Source organism: Acomys russatus, chromosome 24 (assembly GCF_903995435.1).
Source record: "Acomys russatus chromosome 24, mAcoRus1.1, whole genome shotgun sequence".
Classification (NCBI taxonomy): Eukaryota; Metazoa; Chordata; class Mammalia; order Rodentia; family Muridae; genus Acomys; species Acomys russatus.
The window spans coordinates 50,760,131-50,776,747 of NC_067160.1; the positions used below are offsets into that span (position 1 = coordinate 50,760,131).

The 16,617-nt window shown below is 50.7% G+C and overlaps 2 protein-coding genes across 4 annotated transcripts; both read right to left on the bottom strand.

The window, feature by feature from the left end:
• Nucleotides 1-461: 461 nt before the first annotated feature.
• Pip5kl1 (phosphatidylinositol-4-phosphate 5-kinase like 1) lies at nt 462-8,410 on the bottom strand. Its single transcript, XM_051166932.1, is given in 12 exon segments — nt 462-1,044; nt 3,143-3,296; nt 3,543-3,655; nt 4,819-4,874; nt 4,966-5,000; nt 5,283-5,407; nt 5,646-5,800; nt 5,986-6,039; nt 6,915-7,133; nt 7,748-7,789; nt 7,792-7,882; nt 7,884-8,410. Coding segments are annotated over 12 exon segments (1,461 nt in total). The 5' UTR covers nt 8,033-8,410; the 3' UTR covers nt 462-776.
• Nucleotides 8,411-12,163: 3,753 nt separating this feature from the next.
• Dpm2 (dolichyl-phosphate mannosyltransferase subunit 2, regulatory) lies at nt 12,164-15,310 on the bottom strand. 3 transcript variants are annotated; one of them, XM_051166913.1, is made up of 5 exons: nt 15,056-15,310; nt 14,662-14,751; nt 13,026-13,128; nt 12,672-12,794; nt 12,164-12,383 (listed from the first exon to the last, which is right to left on the bottom strand). In XM_051166913.1, exons 1-4 carry the CDS (start codon nt 15,293-15,295, stop codon nt 12,706-12,708), a joined length of 522 nt encoding a protein of 173 aa, XP_051022870.1. In that variant the 5' UTR covers nt 15,296-15,310; the 3' UTR covers nt 12,164-12,383; nt 12,672-12,705. The 3 variants fall into 3 exon arrangements, with proteins under 3 accessions (XP_051022870.1, XP_051022872.1, XP_051022871.1); XM_051166915.1 differs by having other exon boundaries at nt 14,928-15,184; XM_051166914.1 differs by lacking the exon at nt 12,672-12,794.
• Nucleotides 15,311-16,617: the final 1,307 nt, after the last annotated feature.

A 16,617-nucleotide genomic window follows, 5' to 3' on the forward strand; every position in this document is an offset into this window, starting at 1 on the left:
TTCTTCTAGACTGGGAATGTTCCATGAGGGCAAAGATTTTATCTGTTTTGTTTATTACTATATCAAAAGCATTTAGAATACTGCTTGACAAAAGTTATATCACATGTATAGGTGTAATAAATTAACCATTAATTTCATTGCCAATCCCTTAATTGCATAACAATAAATCTCATAGTTTACATATTATAAAGTTGTTGGTTGTAATGTGTGTCTTTTACTGTGTGTGAAATTTCAAGTGTGTTAAGTATTAGCTAAGTTGGTAATGAAACTCTCTATGTATTAATAAATGTTAATGAAAAAAACAAAGCAAAACAAAACAAGAACAAAAACCAAACAAACTTCTGGACTTGTTCCCCCATTAGAACAGGGACAGAGCTTCCCCCCTTTACCCCCCCATCTCCAGAGCATGAGGCTACAGGAGCTAGGTGGCCAAAACTAAGTGCCCAGGCTGAACGCATGGTGCAAGCTGCTTCCAGCGTTTATTAGTAAGTGTGCCCGCTCACCCCCTTCATGCCGTGAGCCTTCATTTCGCGGTCTGTAAAAAGAGAATATCAACATTTTTAATAGTAAATGAGCTAAAGTGCGGGGTGTCCCTGCTCTATGCAGGGCCCAGTACCATCACCAAATGGAGCTGAGTAGTTACAGCATTAGTTAGGGGGTGCTGTCCTCCTGTGGCTGATAAGTGGAACTACAGGTTAGCTCCCCGGGTACTGCTGGAAAATTGTTGCGGGCGCATTGTCTAGTTGGGGAGAACGCAGACCAGACGGGGGGTCGAGTCATTCGGTGTGCGCCTCCGCCCACTGACAGAGGCGACGAGCATAGCGAGCCGGGCTGACGGTGGAGAAGCTCTGGCCTCGATAGCGCATCGTCTTCCACAGCTGCTCTAGCCGTTTGCGAAGCCCATAGACGGTGGTCAGATCCACCAAGCCCAGAAAATAGCGATGCTCTGGCCCATCCAAGGTATGGAGCGCATTGGGGATGTCCGGCAGTAGCCGGCGGTTCTGACCCTCCGACTCTCCAGGGTTGGGTAAACCGTAAACGGACCTACGTATAGCAATAGGATAAAGTCAGTGAGCTACAACAACCAGGGGACAGGAGAATAAAGGAGTTGACAGAGCTGCACCGTCCCTTTTACAGCCACTGGCCAGGAATGGCTGCTGAGTCCTTGAAACAAACCCAGTGTCACGGGAAATAGCTGGCTCCAGAATAAACTGAACTTCAAAGTCAGCACTGAGAGGCTGAAGTGATGGCTCAGCCCTTTTGTTGCTCGCAGCTTACACGGAGAGCCTCTCAAAACCGCCTGTAACTCTTGCTCCGGGAGCTCCAGAACCATCTTTTGGCCTCCGCAGACAGTTCACTCAGATGCACGCACACACAATTTAAAAATAAAAATATTTTTAAAAAGCAGTATTGAAAACAAAGCAAATGAGCACATCAACTTTTAGGTTGATGAGATAAAGTCATCAAAAGCATTGACTCAATATTATTGGTAAAATTTGTTTGCTTTTTGTTGTTATTTTGGATGATGATGGTGATGATGATTTTGGTTTTTTGAGACAGGGTTTCTCTGTGTAGCCTTGGCTGTCCTGGACTCACACTGTAGACAAAGCTGGCCTCCAACTCACAGGGATCCACCTGCCTCTGCCTCCCGAGTGCTGGGATTAAAGGTGTGCGCCACCACGCTTTCAAAAGTATTCTTAAGGGCAGGTTCGCCATGGATCGCCAAATCCTGGTAGAAGCAAGTCCAGTATCTCTACCTTGTCCGTCAGGGGATCCTATAGGGCAGCGGTTCTCAACTTTCCTAATGCTGCGACCCTGTAGTACAACGTCTCATGTCGTGGTGAGCCCCAACCAGAACATTACTTTGTTGCTACTTCATAACTGTAATTCTGCTACTGTTACAAATCTTGATGAAAATGTTTGATATTGACAGTGGAAAAGGGGGGAGTTGGGAAAAAAAAAAAAAAAAGAAAATGTTTGATATGCAGGGTATCTGATTTTCAATCCCCAAAGGGGTTGGTATCACAGACTGGGAACCACTACAGGGCTTTTTAATTTTTTTTTTTTTTTTTTTTTAATTTCTATGGGGCGGGGCAGGGCTCATGGAGAAAATAAGTCAGCCAATGAGAGACAAGCCCCACCACAGTATCGACCAATCAAAAAGGTGGTCGGGCAAAACCCACGACAGCAGCTATGCATCAGCAGGAGTTACTAGCCTGAGGGACACTGCCCTTGACAGACACTCATTATTTGATCTGGACATGGTTGGGATGGGACTGTGTGGGGAGCCAACATGTCTGCATCCTATTGAAGTCTCCTCCACGCCAATGCCTCTTCCATAGATGAGACGGGAATAGAAGCTGCACGAGAGCGGAGGGCACCCTCATCTTTTATTGTTTTCCCTGTCTATGCACAAGACCCATAGGCTTGGGTTTGAGTTGGTGTTGTTTGGGCAGGGTCTCACTATGTAGCCCTGGCTGACCTTGAACTCAGAGACCTACCTGCCTCTTTCTCCTGGGTGCTGGGATTAAAGGCCTGCTTTAAAGGCCACATCCAGCAGGCCTGAACTCTTCAATGGCCTTTCTGTTCAACTATAGGGATGAACCTTGGAGAACTGCTATTAAAATAGGAGTCCTAGCCGGGCGGTGGTGGGAGCCTTGTCACATGTGTGACAAGTGAGAATCAGCTCATAGTCTCACTGAGGGTCACATCACACATGGAAGGAGTGACGGTTACTTCTACATAGAGAACATGATGATGGTGCCAGTGGCAATGACTTCAGGGCTCTAGAGATAGAATGACTGGGTTCAGAGGGCACCAAACAAAATGGTTTTTTTTTTTTTTTTCTCTGCTCAGAAACCTCTGGTGGCCTCATACATCCTGCCTGAAAGTAGGCAGACGGTTCAAACCATCACTAAAAGGCCTCATTAGACTCTGTCAGTTCTGTCCTCTGCTGTGGTTCATCTGGGACCTTTACCTCTAGCCATACTAACACACGCGCACACATACACACGCGCACACACACACACAACTTCTCGGCCTTCAAGCCCTGTGCCGTGCCGCCAGAGGGAAGGTAATCTTAGAGCTCACTGCCTACCTTACCACACCCATCCCAGCCCTTCCACCTGGAGGCAAGGCACACCTGATCGTGCGGAAAATGAGGCAGCTGTAGCGGTCCTTTTCATCCTGGTGGAGAAGCTGAATGGCCACCAGGAGACTGTAATCCAGGATATTGAGCTCCTGTAGGAAGGCGGTGTCCAGTTCCATCTGGCGGAGGAACCAGCTCCGCTGGGGCCCTGGGAGAACACCAGACCCCACCCGAGTCCTCACCACGTGCCGCCTGCACCTGCGCCTTCCCCAGAAGTGTGAATGTCATGCGTGACCATCCCCATTCTATAACTGGCTTGGCACCCCCACCCCTACCCCAGTTGTGTAAGCCTGGAGTCAGCATTTGAGTTCTGAGCTGCTAAGAATTTGGGCAGAGGGGAGCCCTCCCCCCAATTCCAAATGTCACCCTACACAGTGACCACCATGTGACTCACCCAGTTTTATGGTTTTTCCCTGAAAGTTGAGGTCTTTCAGCACCAAGAGAAGGGGGCTGCCCTCAGGGGCTGGTTCCACCCAGCGGCTTATCTCACAGGCCTTGATGTCATACCTGGGAGGTAGGGTACACACGGGGATCCTTGGAATCAGAGCTTCCCAGATGTGCTTGTCCTTATATGGGCTAAATCACTATGAGTTACCTCCAACCTTCTAGGCTGTGTCCCCATGTTAGAGATGGGGACACAGAGGCTCAAGCATTAACTTCCTGTGTCACCGGGTAAGAAGAGAACAAAACAAGGGTTCAAACTCAGGCCCTTCACAAGCCCAACCCAGCTGTTAGCCTTGCTTCCCTGTCTCTCAGGATCTTGTCTGCCAGGAGAGGAACCTACGAGCAGGTTGGGCTTGTTTTCCAATTTTTGCTACATTTATTTATTTATTTATTTATTTTTGCATCTATGAGTGCAGCATTCCTTAGAAGGCTTGAAGGAGTTGGTTAGCCTGTTTCACTATGTGGGTCCTGGGGATTGAACTCGGGTCCTCAGACTTGGCTACAGGTGTTTTTTTGTTTTTTTTTTTTTTTTTTTTGACTGAACCACCTCACCTGACCTGTCCTCTGATTCTATTAGTCTTCTTCAGTTTCTCAATTATAAAATGAGGGTGGCTAGCCCAGTGCAGTGGTCCATAATCCCAGCACTGGGGAGATAAGGGAAGAGGATGGGAAGTTGGGGACTAATCTGGACTACAGAGACTATTTCAAACTGAAAGAAAGAAAGAAAGAAAGAAAGAAAGAAAGAAAGAAAGAAAGAAAGAAAGAAAAGTCCTGGTGGGAAATATAGCTCAGCACTGAGTTGTATCCCCAGAGCCCGGCATGGTGGTGCATGCCTTTAATCCCAGCACTTGGGAGGCAGAGGCAGGCAGATTGCTGTGAGTTCGAGGCCAGTCTGGTCTGCAAAGTGAGTTCAGGACAGCCATGGCTACACAGAGAGGCAGAGGCAGGCAGATTGCTGTGAGTTCGAGGCCAGTCTGGTCTACAAAGTGAGTTCAGGACAGCCATGGCTACACAGAGAAACCCTGTCTCGAAAAACCAAAAAAAAAAAAAAAAAAAAAAAAAAAAGACGAAAGAAAAGAATGCAAACAACTCAATGCATTTTAAGAGAAGTGAGTGCCGGAGATGTCTGTCTCCAGGCCTACGGAAACTTGCTTGGGAGCATCGGTTCTTCCTGAGCCTGTTTGGTGGTCTGGCGGTTAAGCAGAGGCAGCTCTACGCGGACTCACCTCTCTGAGATGCGGCTGGCAGGGTAGAAGACGCTCTGCATGATGATGAAGTACTTCTGGGGGCAAAAGGGTGGGGAGTGAAGGAAGCGCGGACCCCACCCTCCAGCAGCCCCCACTGATGAGCCACCTCGCCTCTGCTACACCTACCTTTCTTCCCTGAGCCACCCGCAGACTGTGCACTCCTGAAAGAGGAGAAAGCAACCAGGTGAAAGCCTCTAACGCCACAATTCTAGATCCATGTCCCCGGAGTTTCCTGCTCCAGGCCTCGCATCTTTCTCAAGACCGGCCACATACATACCTGAGCCTGTCAGTCCAGGTCCCGCCCCAGACTCTTCTCATGGACCAGAGACATCACTTCAGTGATACCCCGACCCCAATCCCAAATTGGCCCCTTTGGGCCTCTCTCCACAGACCCCGCCCTCCCCAGACCCTTTGCTGTTTAGGACCCGCCCCCAGGCGCGTACCCAGCAACCGTGCCAGCAGTGAGTGTGGGTGCTGCCGCAGGTGCTGCATGTAACGGGACAGGTGGGCAAGCAGCACCTGCACTTCCTTGCGCCGCTGGGTCTTCAGGAAGAAGCGCTGGTCGTGGCTGCGGGTGGAAACCAGAGGTCACTGTCCAGGCTTGGCTCGAGCGGTTCCAGCCCAGTCACTATCCTGCGCCTACTTTTCACAATGATGGATGATGTGTCTGGCTACCCTTCCGTGCTTCATCCCACGTTTATCTGGCCCTGATCCTCTCTGCCCAAGACCGCTCTTTCTTTCCCAAGGGCCCTTCCTCTAGCCCGGAACTGAGCCTCAATCCTGCCCAACCCTTGCAGCAAGCTCACGACAAGAAGAAGCTGGCCTTGCTCTTGGAGGTGCTGAGGAACTGAAGGTAGGGGCCACCAGGGCCCAGAGTAGCCTGATAGTCCTCCTCCGTCAGGCCTAAGGATTGCCTCAGACGTGCAAAAGCTGGACCGGCCAGGGTGCCCAGCTCGAAGCCCTGTAGGGAAGAAAGCAGGGCCCAAGGGAGTCCACCCACCCCGGTCCAGGTTCAGATGTATGCAACTGGGCCAGGGTCGGCAGAGTCGGGACGCAGCAAGTTTCTGGAAACAGGGCATCACTCTCACTCACAGGTGAGGGGGAAGGAGCCAAGGCAAAGACTCCAACCCTCTCTGGACTTCTTACCTCTTCGTGAAACTGGGTCATGACTTCCGAGTAATCCTTCTGGGTGGGAGGTCCCTGCAGGCGTGGGTAGAGGGTTTCAGAGAAAGTCAGGGCCCCCCATGGTCTACCCAGAGACTGTGAGTCCAGCACCTGACCCCGCCCTTTCCCTTAGCAGACAGGCATCTGACAAGTCTTGTTAGCTGAAATTGGGCAGTAGGGGGCTTCTGGTTCACCCAGGGCTGGAGGAAAAATGGGTGTGGCCTGAGACAGGGAAAAAACACTGGCAGCCAGGGGAAGAGGCTTCAAGTGTTTGAAGCTGGGAAGTGCAGTGAAGTGTGGGTGGGTGAGTCTGGACAGCCAGCCCTGCAGTCAGCAGTCTCTTCAGGCTGTGCTCAGTCCTAGGGAACCGGAGATTTTCTGCAGGTAGTGAGGTTAGGCTGTGTTCTAGAGAATTCCTCCAGCTCTTGTCATTGAACTGTGCATATATGCACATACACAGACAACATACAGGCTTACCCGCCTACTGGGTTGCTGAGCTGGCAGTTGGGTGACCCTCTCTGCTGAGCCAGCGTGGTCCCAGCCTGACAGGCTCCAGGGAGGATGGACTGGGTTGGGCTTTGTGGGGGTGGGGGCCCCTTCTTAACTATTCAAGCTGGCAGGGCCCAGGGGCCTCAGAAACCAGAGGGTATTAGCCTCTCCACCCATTATACAGATGGGGCCACTGAGGGCCCACCTGCAACGCACACCTACCACTTGAAGCTGGAAGTCTCTCAGACCTCCTGGACTTTCCAGCTTCCCACCCCATCATTTCTGCTTCCTGACACAAATCCCTGGCTCCTTCTTTTTGGTAGGCCTCTCTGATCCTCAGTGTCAAAGTCTTAGCAAGACAGATGGCCAGCTGGGTCTCCCTCTTAGAGTTTGAGGTACACGAGACAGAATGGGCCATTCACCGTGGGTGGGTTGTCCATGGAGACCTGGATGGCAGCCCACAGCCCTTCCTGCATCATGCGTGTTATTCTATGCAGCTCATGTCCTGGACCGATCTCAAACAGGCCAACTCGATTGTGCTTCTCCCGGAGGCGCCAAAAGAAGCCGCCTCGGCTCCCTCCACTCCCTCGGCTCACTGAGGAAATTGCCCTGTATCCAATATCTGCGGAGGAGGCCAGGATCTGGTGGGAAGAGGCACAGGAATCAAAGAGCATGTGGTAGTGTTTCAGAAGGGAAACACGCAGGTTCAAATCCTACTTCCACCACTGACTAGAAATCTTATCTCTCTTTGTTTCACTTTCCCCGGCCATATAATGCCATCTCCTCAGGTGTTGAGGGGCCACATAGCATCTGGCACATGGTATACAAACAGGGTGGAGACAGAGCATGCTTTCTGCAGTTGAATCTGACTGGCTCTAAGAGGCTGCATGGCCTTAGGTCAGCCCCAGACTTATTTTCTCCTCTGCCACATGTAAGGTCTGTAACATGCTAACTGCTGCTGTTGTGTCTGAGCTGCCTTCACAGGAAGGCTTGCTAGCAGGCTAGGATGCTGGGAGATTTATTTGGTGACTCCTGTTTCCACCTCTGGGCTGCTGCTCTGTGCCAAGAAAAGGGTCAAATGGACGTTGGAGTCATCACACTGGTTGACCCATTCCTAGTGGAGACCCATCATGTGTGCAAAGCTCAGCGCTTGAGCTCCTTACACCCTTATCTTCTTACCCTGATTTTCCTGATGAGGAAACTGAGGAAGACCTGGCTTGGGGGGGGGGGACGACACACCAGATCACTCCCCCACTTCATACCATGTGGGATGTGTCCTGGTCTTCCCCTAGCACAAGAGTCCCTCCCTAGATGAGATGGGGGCGTGTCCGCACCTCTGGCCAAGAGGAAGGCGGGACTTGCTCACTTACCCTTCCCTCCCTTGTCCCCGGTCCGCACCTACCTCGGGGGGCCCAAGGCTTGGCACGGCCATCGCCCCCAGATGCAGCTTCTCTGGCTTTGATGGTGTCCCCAAGGCCCAGATGCAGGAATCAGGCCCCGCCTCTGCATTGCGACTGACCAATTGCGAGGATACTGCCATGATCGCTCCCACTCCGCGAGTGGGGCGCCGGCTTCTGCCTGCGGATCCCGCCTCCGAGCCTGAAGCATCAGAGGATGCTTGGTCCTGGGCAGGCGGAGCCACCGGGTGTAGGCTGGGAAGCCGAAGAAAAGACTCTCCTGCCACGCTTGAACTCAATCCACGAGTGCGGCGCCGGCATCTGCCTGCGGATCCTGCATCCAAGCTTGCAGCATCCTCTGAGCCCTGGTCCTGGCCAGGCGAAACCGCCCGGCTTTGGCTGGGGAGCCGAAGAAAAGACTCTCCTGTCTCGGTAGCTCGCGATCCACGAGGGGGGTGCTGGCGTTTGCCTGCAAGTACCACATTCGAGGTTGTAGCAGCCTCGGAAATCTGATCCTGACTGGGCGGGGCCACCGGGCGTCGGCTGGATTGCCGGTGAGAAGACTTTGTTTTCAATTTCCTTCTGAACCGAGGGGGCAAGTTACTGGGGCTTGCTGTGGTGTCAGGTAGCCTAAATCGTGCTTCTCGAGTCTTCTCAGACATGAAATTCCCATTGACTGTCTCTAAGGTGTAGAAACTAAAAGCGGAGAAAGAAGTGACCCTCTCCAGTGGTACGGAAGTGAGAGCATCCTTCCATGCCATTGAAACACCCCCTGGGGGCCACAGCAGAGCCAGACTCCGCAGATTTCGTGGTAAGCTAGCTAGAGGGACACAGCTTCTAGCGTGGTCTTTTAAAAGCATAAATGGGACGATGTCACCCTTGTACTGTAAGTCTCCAGTGACTTCCTGTAGGCACCATTTGTGTGTGTGTGTGTGTGTCTATTTTATTTGGGTTCTTTTATCTACCACCTTTCTCCACCCCAATCCCTTCCAACCCCCCAACACTAGGTAAGCAAGAAAGGTTAGAGGGAAAGGAGACTTAGATCTCTTTAGACTACTTCCTATTGACTAGGGTCCTTGGGTTCCTTGGGACAAGTTCAATCTTCATCGTCAGGATATCTTCAACTCCTTGCCACACCACAACAGCAACCAGGAGCATCGGGGGAAAACGGCAGCCTTTGTCTTCTGAGTGTTCCCCACCACCACCCTTCTGGGGCTCTGGCATTTACACCCTCTCAAGAGTCCCCCGGAATTCCAACCACAAACTCCGTAGTTGGCAAAGATCACACCCCTGCTAGTGCACGAGGCAAATCACAATCACCTGCTGTGAAGCAACCTAGTATCCCATACCTGGGATTAAAAAATAAAAACAACAACATTCACATAACATAACTGGGGTTTTAAAGACACCAAAATCTCTGACCACAACGTCTCTTGGCAGTGGAACAGAATTCAAACTCCTCACCGTGGCCCAGGCCAGCTGCTGCCCTACTCTAGGCATGACTCCAAACACACTCCTACCCTCAGCCTCAGCTACAGGATTCCACCTCTACAGTTCCCACCTTCCTGGGATCCCTGGTATCAGTCCTGTCTGGACTTTTACTTGCCTTGATCCTTCTTGCCACCTTGCAGGACTCTATGCGCTTGCCCTACTCTCTGGATCACATGACCTTTATTCTCATCATCCTTGACATGAGCAGAGATTGTCTTGCTCATGTACTGGTTTGTTACATCAAACCTCCTGAAATGGGAGTGCCAGCAGGGCAGGAAGTACATGGGCCTCTTTTCCTGCCTCAGTGCTCAGCACAGACTGGTGCTTGAGAAGTACAGATTGGAATGATGTGAGTATGGGGCACAGAATCCCCACAAGAAGAGACCACAGTAGCTGTAGCAACTAGAGATGGTCCCTGGCACATAGGGCCTTGGGACAGTGGGAGGGACAACCCAGAAGGGAACTAGAAGAGAAGATGAGAAAGATGCTTAGACATGCTGGCTTTAAAAAATGTTTATTCAATACCCTATCAGCATATACAGGGGGAGGAGGTCCCCCTCAGTCACAGTCATAGGGGGAGTAAGGGGAAAATGGGAGGGAGGGAGGGAGGAATGGGAGGACACAAGGGATGGGATAACAATTGAGATGTAATATGAATAAATTAATAAACTATATTAAAAAATCCTACATACAGTGACCCTTGGAAATATCTAAAATAAATGTTTGTCAAAGTAGAGAAGGAGGTTAAAAGCGAGCATTTAAAATAGTGGTCTTATAACAATTGAGATGGAATATGAATAAATTAATAAAAGATTATAAAAATGTTTATTCACCTTTAAAATTATGTACATGTGTCTGGTACGTATGAGTGGGGACTCCAGTGGCAGCCAGAATAGACTGTCAGATCCTCTGATGCTGGAGTCATAGGTGTTGGTCACTGGATGTGAACTCTGAACTCTGGCCCTTTGGGATAGCTGCTGAGACATCTCTCCAGCCCCATATGTATGTTTTTTCTTTCCTTTTTTTTTTTCATCTTTTTTTCCCCTCCCCTCAAGACAGGGTTTCTCTGTGTAGCCTTGGCTGCTCTGAACTCACTTTGTGGATCAGGCTGGCCTCAAACTCACAGCAATCCACCTGCCTCTGCCTCTAGCATGCTGGGATTAAAGGTGTGCGCCACCATTGCCCAGCTTATGTGTTTGTGTGTTTTTTTTTTCAAGACAGGGCTCCTCTGTGAAGCCATGGTTGTCCTGGAACTCCCTGTGTAGACCAGACTGATCTTGAATTCATAGAAATCCCCTGCCTCTGCCTCCTGAATGCTGAGATGAAAGGTATGTGCCACCATGGCCAGCCCAGTATGTATTTTTTGGGAAACCATCAGAATGAGGGAACCCAGGTGGCTCTGTATCTGAAAAGGGGGTGAAGATGGCATGAGAATATTGGCCTGAGAACTGTGTAGATGAGAGGTGCGGGGGAGAGCCAGCGTGAGGGACACAAGCGTAAGCTTCTAGAGGAGTGTTCCAGGGGCCCCTTAAAACACTAATTCATCCGCTGGAGGTGTCTTAGCGGGAAGAGTGCTAGCCTAGCAAGCACGAAGCCCTGGATTCAACCATTCCTACTTGTGGCATCCCAGCCTTGGAGTCCCAGCCCCAGGGAAACAGAGTCTAAAAGGTCAGAAGCTCAAGGTCATCCTCCACTAAAGTTCAATGTCAGTCTGGGACACACAAGATCTAAAAAGGTATGCTAGGTTCTGACTCCCCGCTGTGATTTTTTCCCAGTTAGAACCAAATCCTTCCCAGTTCCTGTTTTACCTTGTGTCTAATTTAGGGACAGCTCAGAGGCACAACCTGAGATCCCCTCTGTAATGGGAATTTTGTACACTCATGTTATGTAAACATGTTTTTGTTTTAATCCCAAGTGTGGAATCTTAGTTTTGGGTTTAGTATGTCCACAGTTGGTAATTGCCTCCTGAGGGGCCTGGTCTTTGTCAGCTGGTAATGGCCTGCCTCCTGAGGCTCAGAGAGGGGTGGGGTCTAGGACTCTGAGGAAGATAAATAGGAGAGCCGGGAGAAAGTGTGGCATGCTGCACGTTGCAGTTTGGAAAGACTAGAGATGGATAGTCTGCCAGCAGCTTGGAGAGAGACAGAAAGGAGGCTGCTTGCTGCATTTGCTGTTGATAGAAATTGGTACTGCCCCCAAAGAACCCAACTGACCCTAAACAGCTGGGGTTAAGGTGTTTGTGGAAGGGAGGCAGAGGCTTCAATACCCCACATAAATTGGTTTTAAAAAGTGTCAACTCACTGTGCAACCAACCAGGCAATCCCCGAGCCTCCTCCAGCCAGTCTCCCCAAAGCAAGGATGGCAGACAGACAAACGCCAACATGATCAACATTTATTTGTAAGTTTTCCCAAACAGACCAGCTGGAGTCTGGTGTGTCCGCCAGGATGTGCCCCTGTGGTTCTGGGGCTTGTCAGTCTTTCCCTAGGGCACTCTAGGTCCAGAAGTCCTCACGGAGCCTGGGCAGTGTCAGACTCAGAAGAGCTGCCTTGTGAAGGGCCAGGATTTGTGTAGTGAGACAGAGAGACTGCACATGGCCGTGGAGCCTGCTAAGTCTATCAGCACACGGTAGGAGGAAACTGGGAGCAGAACTCTGTACGAGGGACAGGGAGCTCTGAGGTGGACAGGACTGGCAATGTTTAGCCTCTGAGCGCAAAGGGGACAGAATGGAAGGCTTCCCAATCCACCTTCCTCTTGGCTTTGGAAAGGATGAACAAGAGAGAGAGAGAGAGAGCCTGCTTTGTCAGAGCTGAGTTGAGTCCTAAGCACCCCCACATCCCAAAGAGGGCTGCAGTGCAGCTGGGCGACTGTCTTGTAGGCTGTGGCCTTTGGTCCCTTCCCTAGAGGAGATGCAGAGGCGGCTCTGGCAGCCTCCTCCATGCTGGACCTTCACTGAGCCTTCTTGGTCACCCTCTGGCTCTTCAGCATCACACAGGTGATGAACACTCCTGGAACACACAGAGCAGACAGGACTGGGAGGATACGAGTGAAGGCTAGGTGGCCGGGGCAAAACAACCCACATGCAAGGTCAGGCTCCCAACCAACTGCCCCGAGGATACAACTTCCCAGTCATCATCCACGAAGCCATACAACTACTCATGACAGGCAACCATCAGCAAGTGACCAGTGCGAGATGCTCTGTTGAGTCCTTGAGATTTCGTGGGGGAGTGATCTGCCCTCCCACCTCCTAGCACCCCTGTGGCGTCACTCATCCAGCCATGAGGGTCCTCAGTCACCTGAACCCACTCTTCTAAGCTCCTGTGCTAGAGCTCAGGATACCGTAATGATGAAGACACAGTCCCCAACCCACAGAAGCAGTAAGAGATGCCAGGGCGAGGAGAGGGTCGGTGATGATGAGGCTGGGACAGGAAAAGGGAGACATGTCCTTAAGCCCCCAAAACCTGAAGCACTGGGAACATCACAGGGGCTTCTGCCTATGGCCTTTAAAGAAGAAGGGAGAAACCCCAGGGAGAGGTGGGGACAAGCAACCTCTATGCAGATGCATGGCGAGCGCCGAGGTGTAGAAGCGCACTCCTGGCCGTGGGTGGCCTGCCCCAGCTCAGGAGAGCTTTGGAGAACGGGAGACTTACCTACAAATAGGATCAGCAGGAGGCCTGCGGCCAGTGGGATGAGGACAGCATAGGCGCGGGGCAAGAAGTACTTGTGGATGACATGTTGGCTGTCAATGAACGGCTGGCACCAAGGGTGAGAGCTCTGGTGAGTACTGCTCACCTTACCCAGCCCCAAAGGGAAGCCACCCCCCCCCCCACACACTGCCTCCGTTGAGGGGGGCTTGAACCCACCGACAACACTGAGTACTGAGGACCCGCCCTGGAGGCATCCCCAAGAGGGTCCCAACCTGGGCTCTTCTGGGTGTGGATGTGTATTTTGACAAGAGACTCAGTCTGTTATCACAGGTAGTCCCGAACTACTGCCTTAGCCTTCCGAGTGCTGGAAACGGTCCCTTTTGTTTTCTGAGGCAGGGTCTCACTACATAGCCCTGGGAGACCTCACAGAGACAGGCCCACCTTCCTCTGCCTTCTGAATGCAGGAACTCTAGGTCTTTTAAATTTTATTGTATTTTTTGATTACGTGAGGGCAGGTTTCCTCATCTAATCCAACTCCTAACAGGACCTGAGCAGCATTGCTGTGCCGGGCACTTTTGCTGGCGCTCCAAGAGCTGCAGTTATAGATGGTTGTGGCTGGCCATATGAGTACGGCAACTTGAACCCCAGTCAGTCCTCTTTACCACTGAGCTCTCTCTTCAGCCCACCTACTTTTCTCTCTTCTCTCTAAAAGGATACCAAGTACTGCAAGAGTCCCATTTCCAAGCGCAATACACTTTTAAACAATAACTAACTTTCCCACATTAAAAGGCGGCAAGCCAGGGCTGGAGAGATGGCTCAATGGTTAAGAGCACTGGCTGCTCTTAAAGGTCCTGAGTTCAATTCCCAGCAACCACGTGGTGGTTCACAGCCATCTATAATGAGATCTGGTGCCCTCTTCTGGCACGAAGGCATATATATATATATATATATATATATATATATATATATATATATATATATATATATGTATATATATGTATATATATATATATGTATGTATATATATATATATATGCAGGCAGAATGTTGTATATATAATAAATACATCTTTAAAAAGAAAGAAAGCCATCCATAAGGCGTTAATAAAATCCACTGGTGACTGCTACACCAGAGAATGAGCTGGCTAACCGGGAGGACAAACCTAAGCCAGGGCTTTACAGTGCAGCAGTTAAGAGGTTGAGCCAGGCCCAGCGTGATGGAACACTCCGGAAGGCCGAGGCAGGCAGATCTCTATGAGTTCGAGGCCAGCCTGGTCTACAAAATGGGACGAGGACAGCCAAGGGTACACAGAGAAACCTTGTCTCGAGAAAAAAAGAAAAAAAAAAAAAAAAAGAGGTTGAGCCATATCCATCTCCCTGGGCCTCAGCCCCTTCACTTATAAAATACAGATAACAAAACAAAAACCAAACAAGCAAAAAACAGACACCATCAGCAACCAGAATGGAGATTTCGTGAAATTAAGGCAGGCCAAGCATCCAGCACAGTACCTGGCACGCAGACGTTAAGTCGGTTAGGAGCTGGCTTGGAGATCCAGGAAGGATAAAGGTGAGCAGAGGTGTGTGTGTGGGGGGGGTGTGGGTGTGTGTGGGGGTGTGGGGTGTGGGGTGGGCGTACATACCAAAAGAATCACCCAAATGGTGTAGTAGGTGAAGATGATCAGGCTAATGGCGACGAGGCCAAATCCCACCGCTTGGTCTGTCCCGGTGGCCTGGAGAAAAAAGAAGGCTCAGCTGGCGAGATGACTCTCCGTGGAAGTGCACTAATAGAGAGCCTGCGCAGCCGGTTTACACTCCAAGCTTCTCTCTCATTCATTCAACAGCTGTACACCGGGGCTGACTAAAAGTAGCTCTCCGGCTTAGAAAGCCGTCCCAGGCCTCGTGTCAACTGTCCACAAGCGGTCGGGAGAGCGATCCTAGTTCGGAGAGCCCAACCCCATCTCCTAAGGAGACTCCGACTCGAGGCCCGACCCCGTGGTTCCCCTAAATCACCGAGGTACCGCAAACCAAGCTCACCATCTCCCCAGGGGTTCGCCGGAGCAACAAAATACATCCGGTTCCTGATTCAGGCCTTTCCGGCTTGTAAATCCCGTGGAACTCGGGGAGTTGTAGTCCCTGGACGTGCGGGGACGTTTCCCCGCCCTCCTTTGCATGTCGGGAAATGTAGTTTCTGAGGGAACTATAGGGTTGGGACCTCCTGGTCTTTGCGACTACAACCCTGTCAAGGCCCTCCCCAACCAGTAATCCTTTAAACATCAGTCTCAAGCCAGAGTGAGATGAACCCCAGAATCGGAAGTCCTTTTTGTCACGTGGGAAGTGAGGCTCAGAGAGGGACAGAGCGTAATCTGAATCGGTGGTGAAGCAGGGTCTTATTTCCTGACCCTGATGTTAGTGAAGAGGCTATGTAGACCGATCACCACTGGCCTGGGAGCCAGCAGAGATGAGGATCTCCACTGGAAGAGAAGGGGATGCTCCTGGTATTGGCTGGCTTCCTAGGTAACCTTCTAGGCCTCCCTTCACCGCCCACTTGTAGGTCCAGACTGCCACAGGTTTCAGAATGGCCCTGTGTAATTTGTCCCTGTAGTCCTGAAGGGCCTTTCCTCTTAGAACCAAGAGAGGTAGGGTCAAATTATCTTTTTTCCTCCCCTTGGTTGTTCGAGACAGGGTCTCTGTGTTAGTTTGGCCGTCCTGGACTAGCTTTGTAGACCAGGGTGGCCTCCAACTCACAGCGATCTGCCTGCCTCTGCCTCCCGTGTGCTGGGATTAAAGGCGTGCGCCACCACGCCAGGCCGGGAAATTATCTTTGATGCTTTTCTTCTGAGTTTGCCTCCTGGAACACTACTTCCACAGCACAAAGTGATTGGCTGCTGCCAATCCGGGTCTCCAGATGCTGCCTCTGCAACTAGAGGCAGCAGCTCCCTCTTTGTGCCCCACATCCCCAGGTATTTTAGAGAGTTTCTTCGTTGATTAGTACCCCAAGCCCAGAGAGAGCAGCTGGCTAAATCCCTAGGACCAAGAGTGAGGCTCTATCCCAAAGCAGAAGCTTGGACTGGACCAGCGTTGAGATTCCCTAGTGCATGCTGGCCATGGTCACAGCATGAGGCTCAGGTTTTCTTAAACCACAGGGCTAAATGAAACCTTGTAAACATCAAAATCAACACATTGTATTCTTTCCCCCAATGAGAGTGAGCTATCTCAAACAAAAAGATGTGCGGGCCAGTGAAACAAATTAGCAGACAATGTTCTCTGGCTTTGCCAAATGCCCATTCCTCACAAACAGAACTGAAGATGTAATTAAGATGTATATATTTAAAGGATATGAAGATTATGACTGGGGCTAGGGCCTGAAGAACTCTGGCCTCCAATACTTTGTCCAACATGTCATCCTACAAAATCTGTTGTTTTTGCCAAGTCAACATATTAAAAAGAAACACCGACAAGAAACAGAGTAACAAAAACATCAACGTTTAATTTCACCCTCCACCCCCCCCCCAACCAAACATTGACACTAGGCTGATTTCCCCGTTTGACATCATTTTCTACTATAAGCAGAGACAGCCCCTGGAATGGGGAGCAGT

Excerpts from the sequence above, each read along its gene's own strand:
- Dpm2 (XM_051166913.1), bottom strand. The coding sequence starts at position 15,295 with ATGTTTAAAGGATTACTGGTTGGGGAGGGCCTTGACAGGGTTGTAGTC. Across the intron at positions 13,129-14,661 it reads CCATTTGGGTGATTCTTTTG|CCGTTCATTGACAGCCAACA; the intron begins GTATGTACGCCC and ends CCTTGGTGCCAG. Across the intron at positions 12,795-13,025 it reads CCTGCTGATCCTATTTGTAG|CCTCATCATCACCGACCCTC; the intron begins GTAAGTCTCCCG and ends TTCCTGTCCCAG.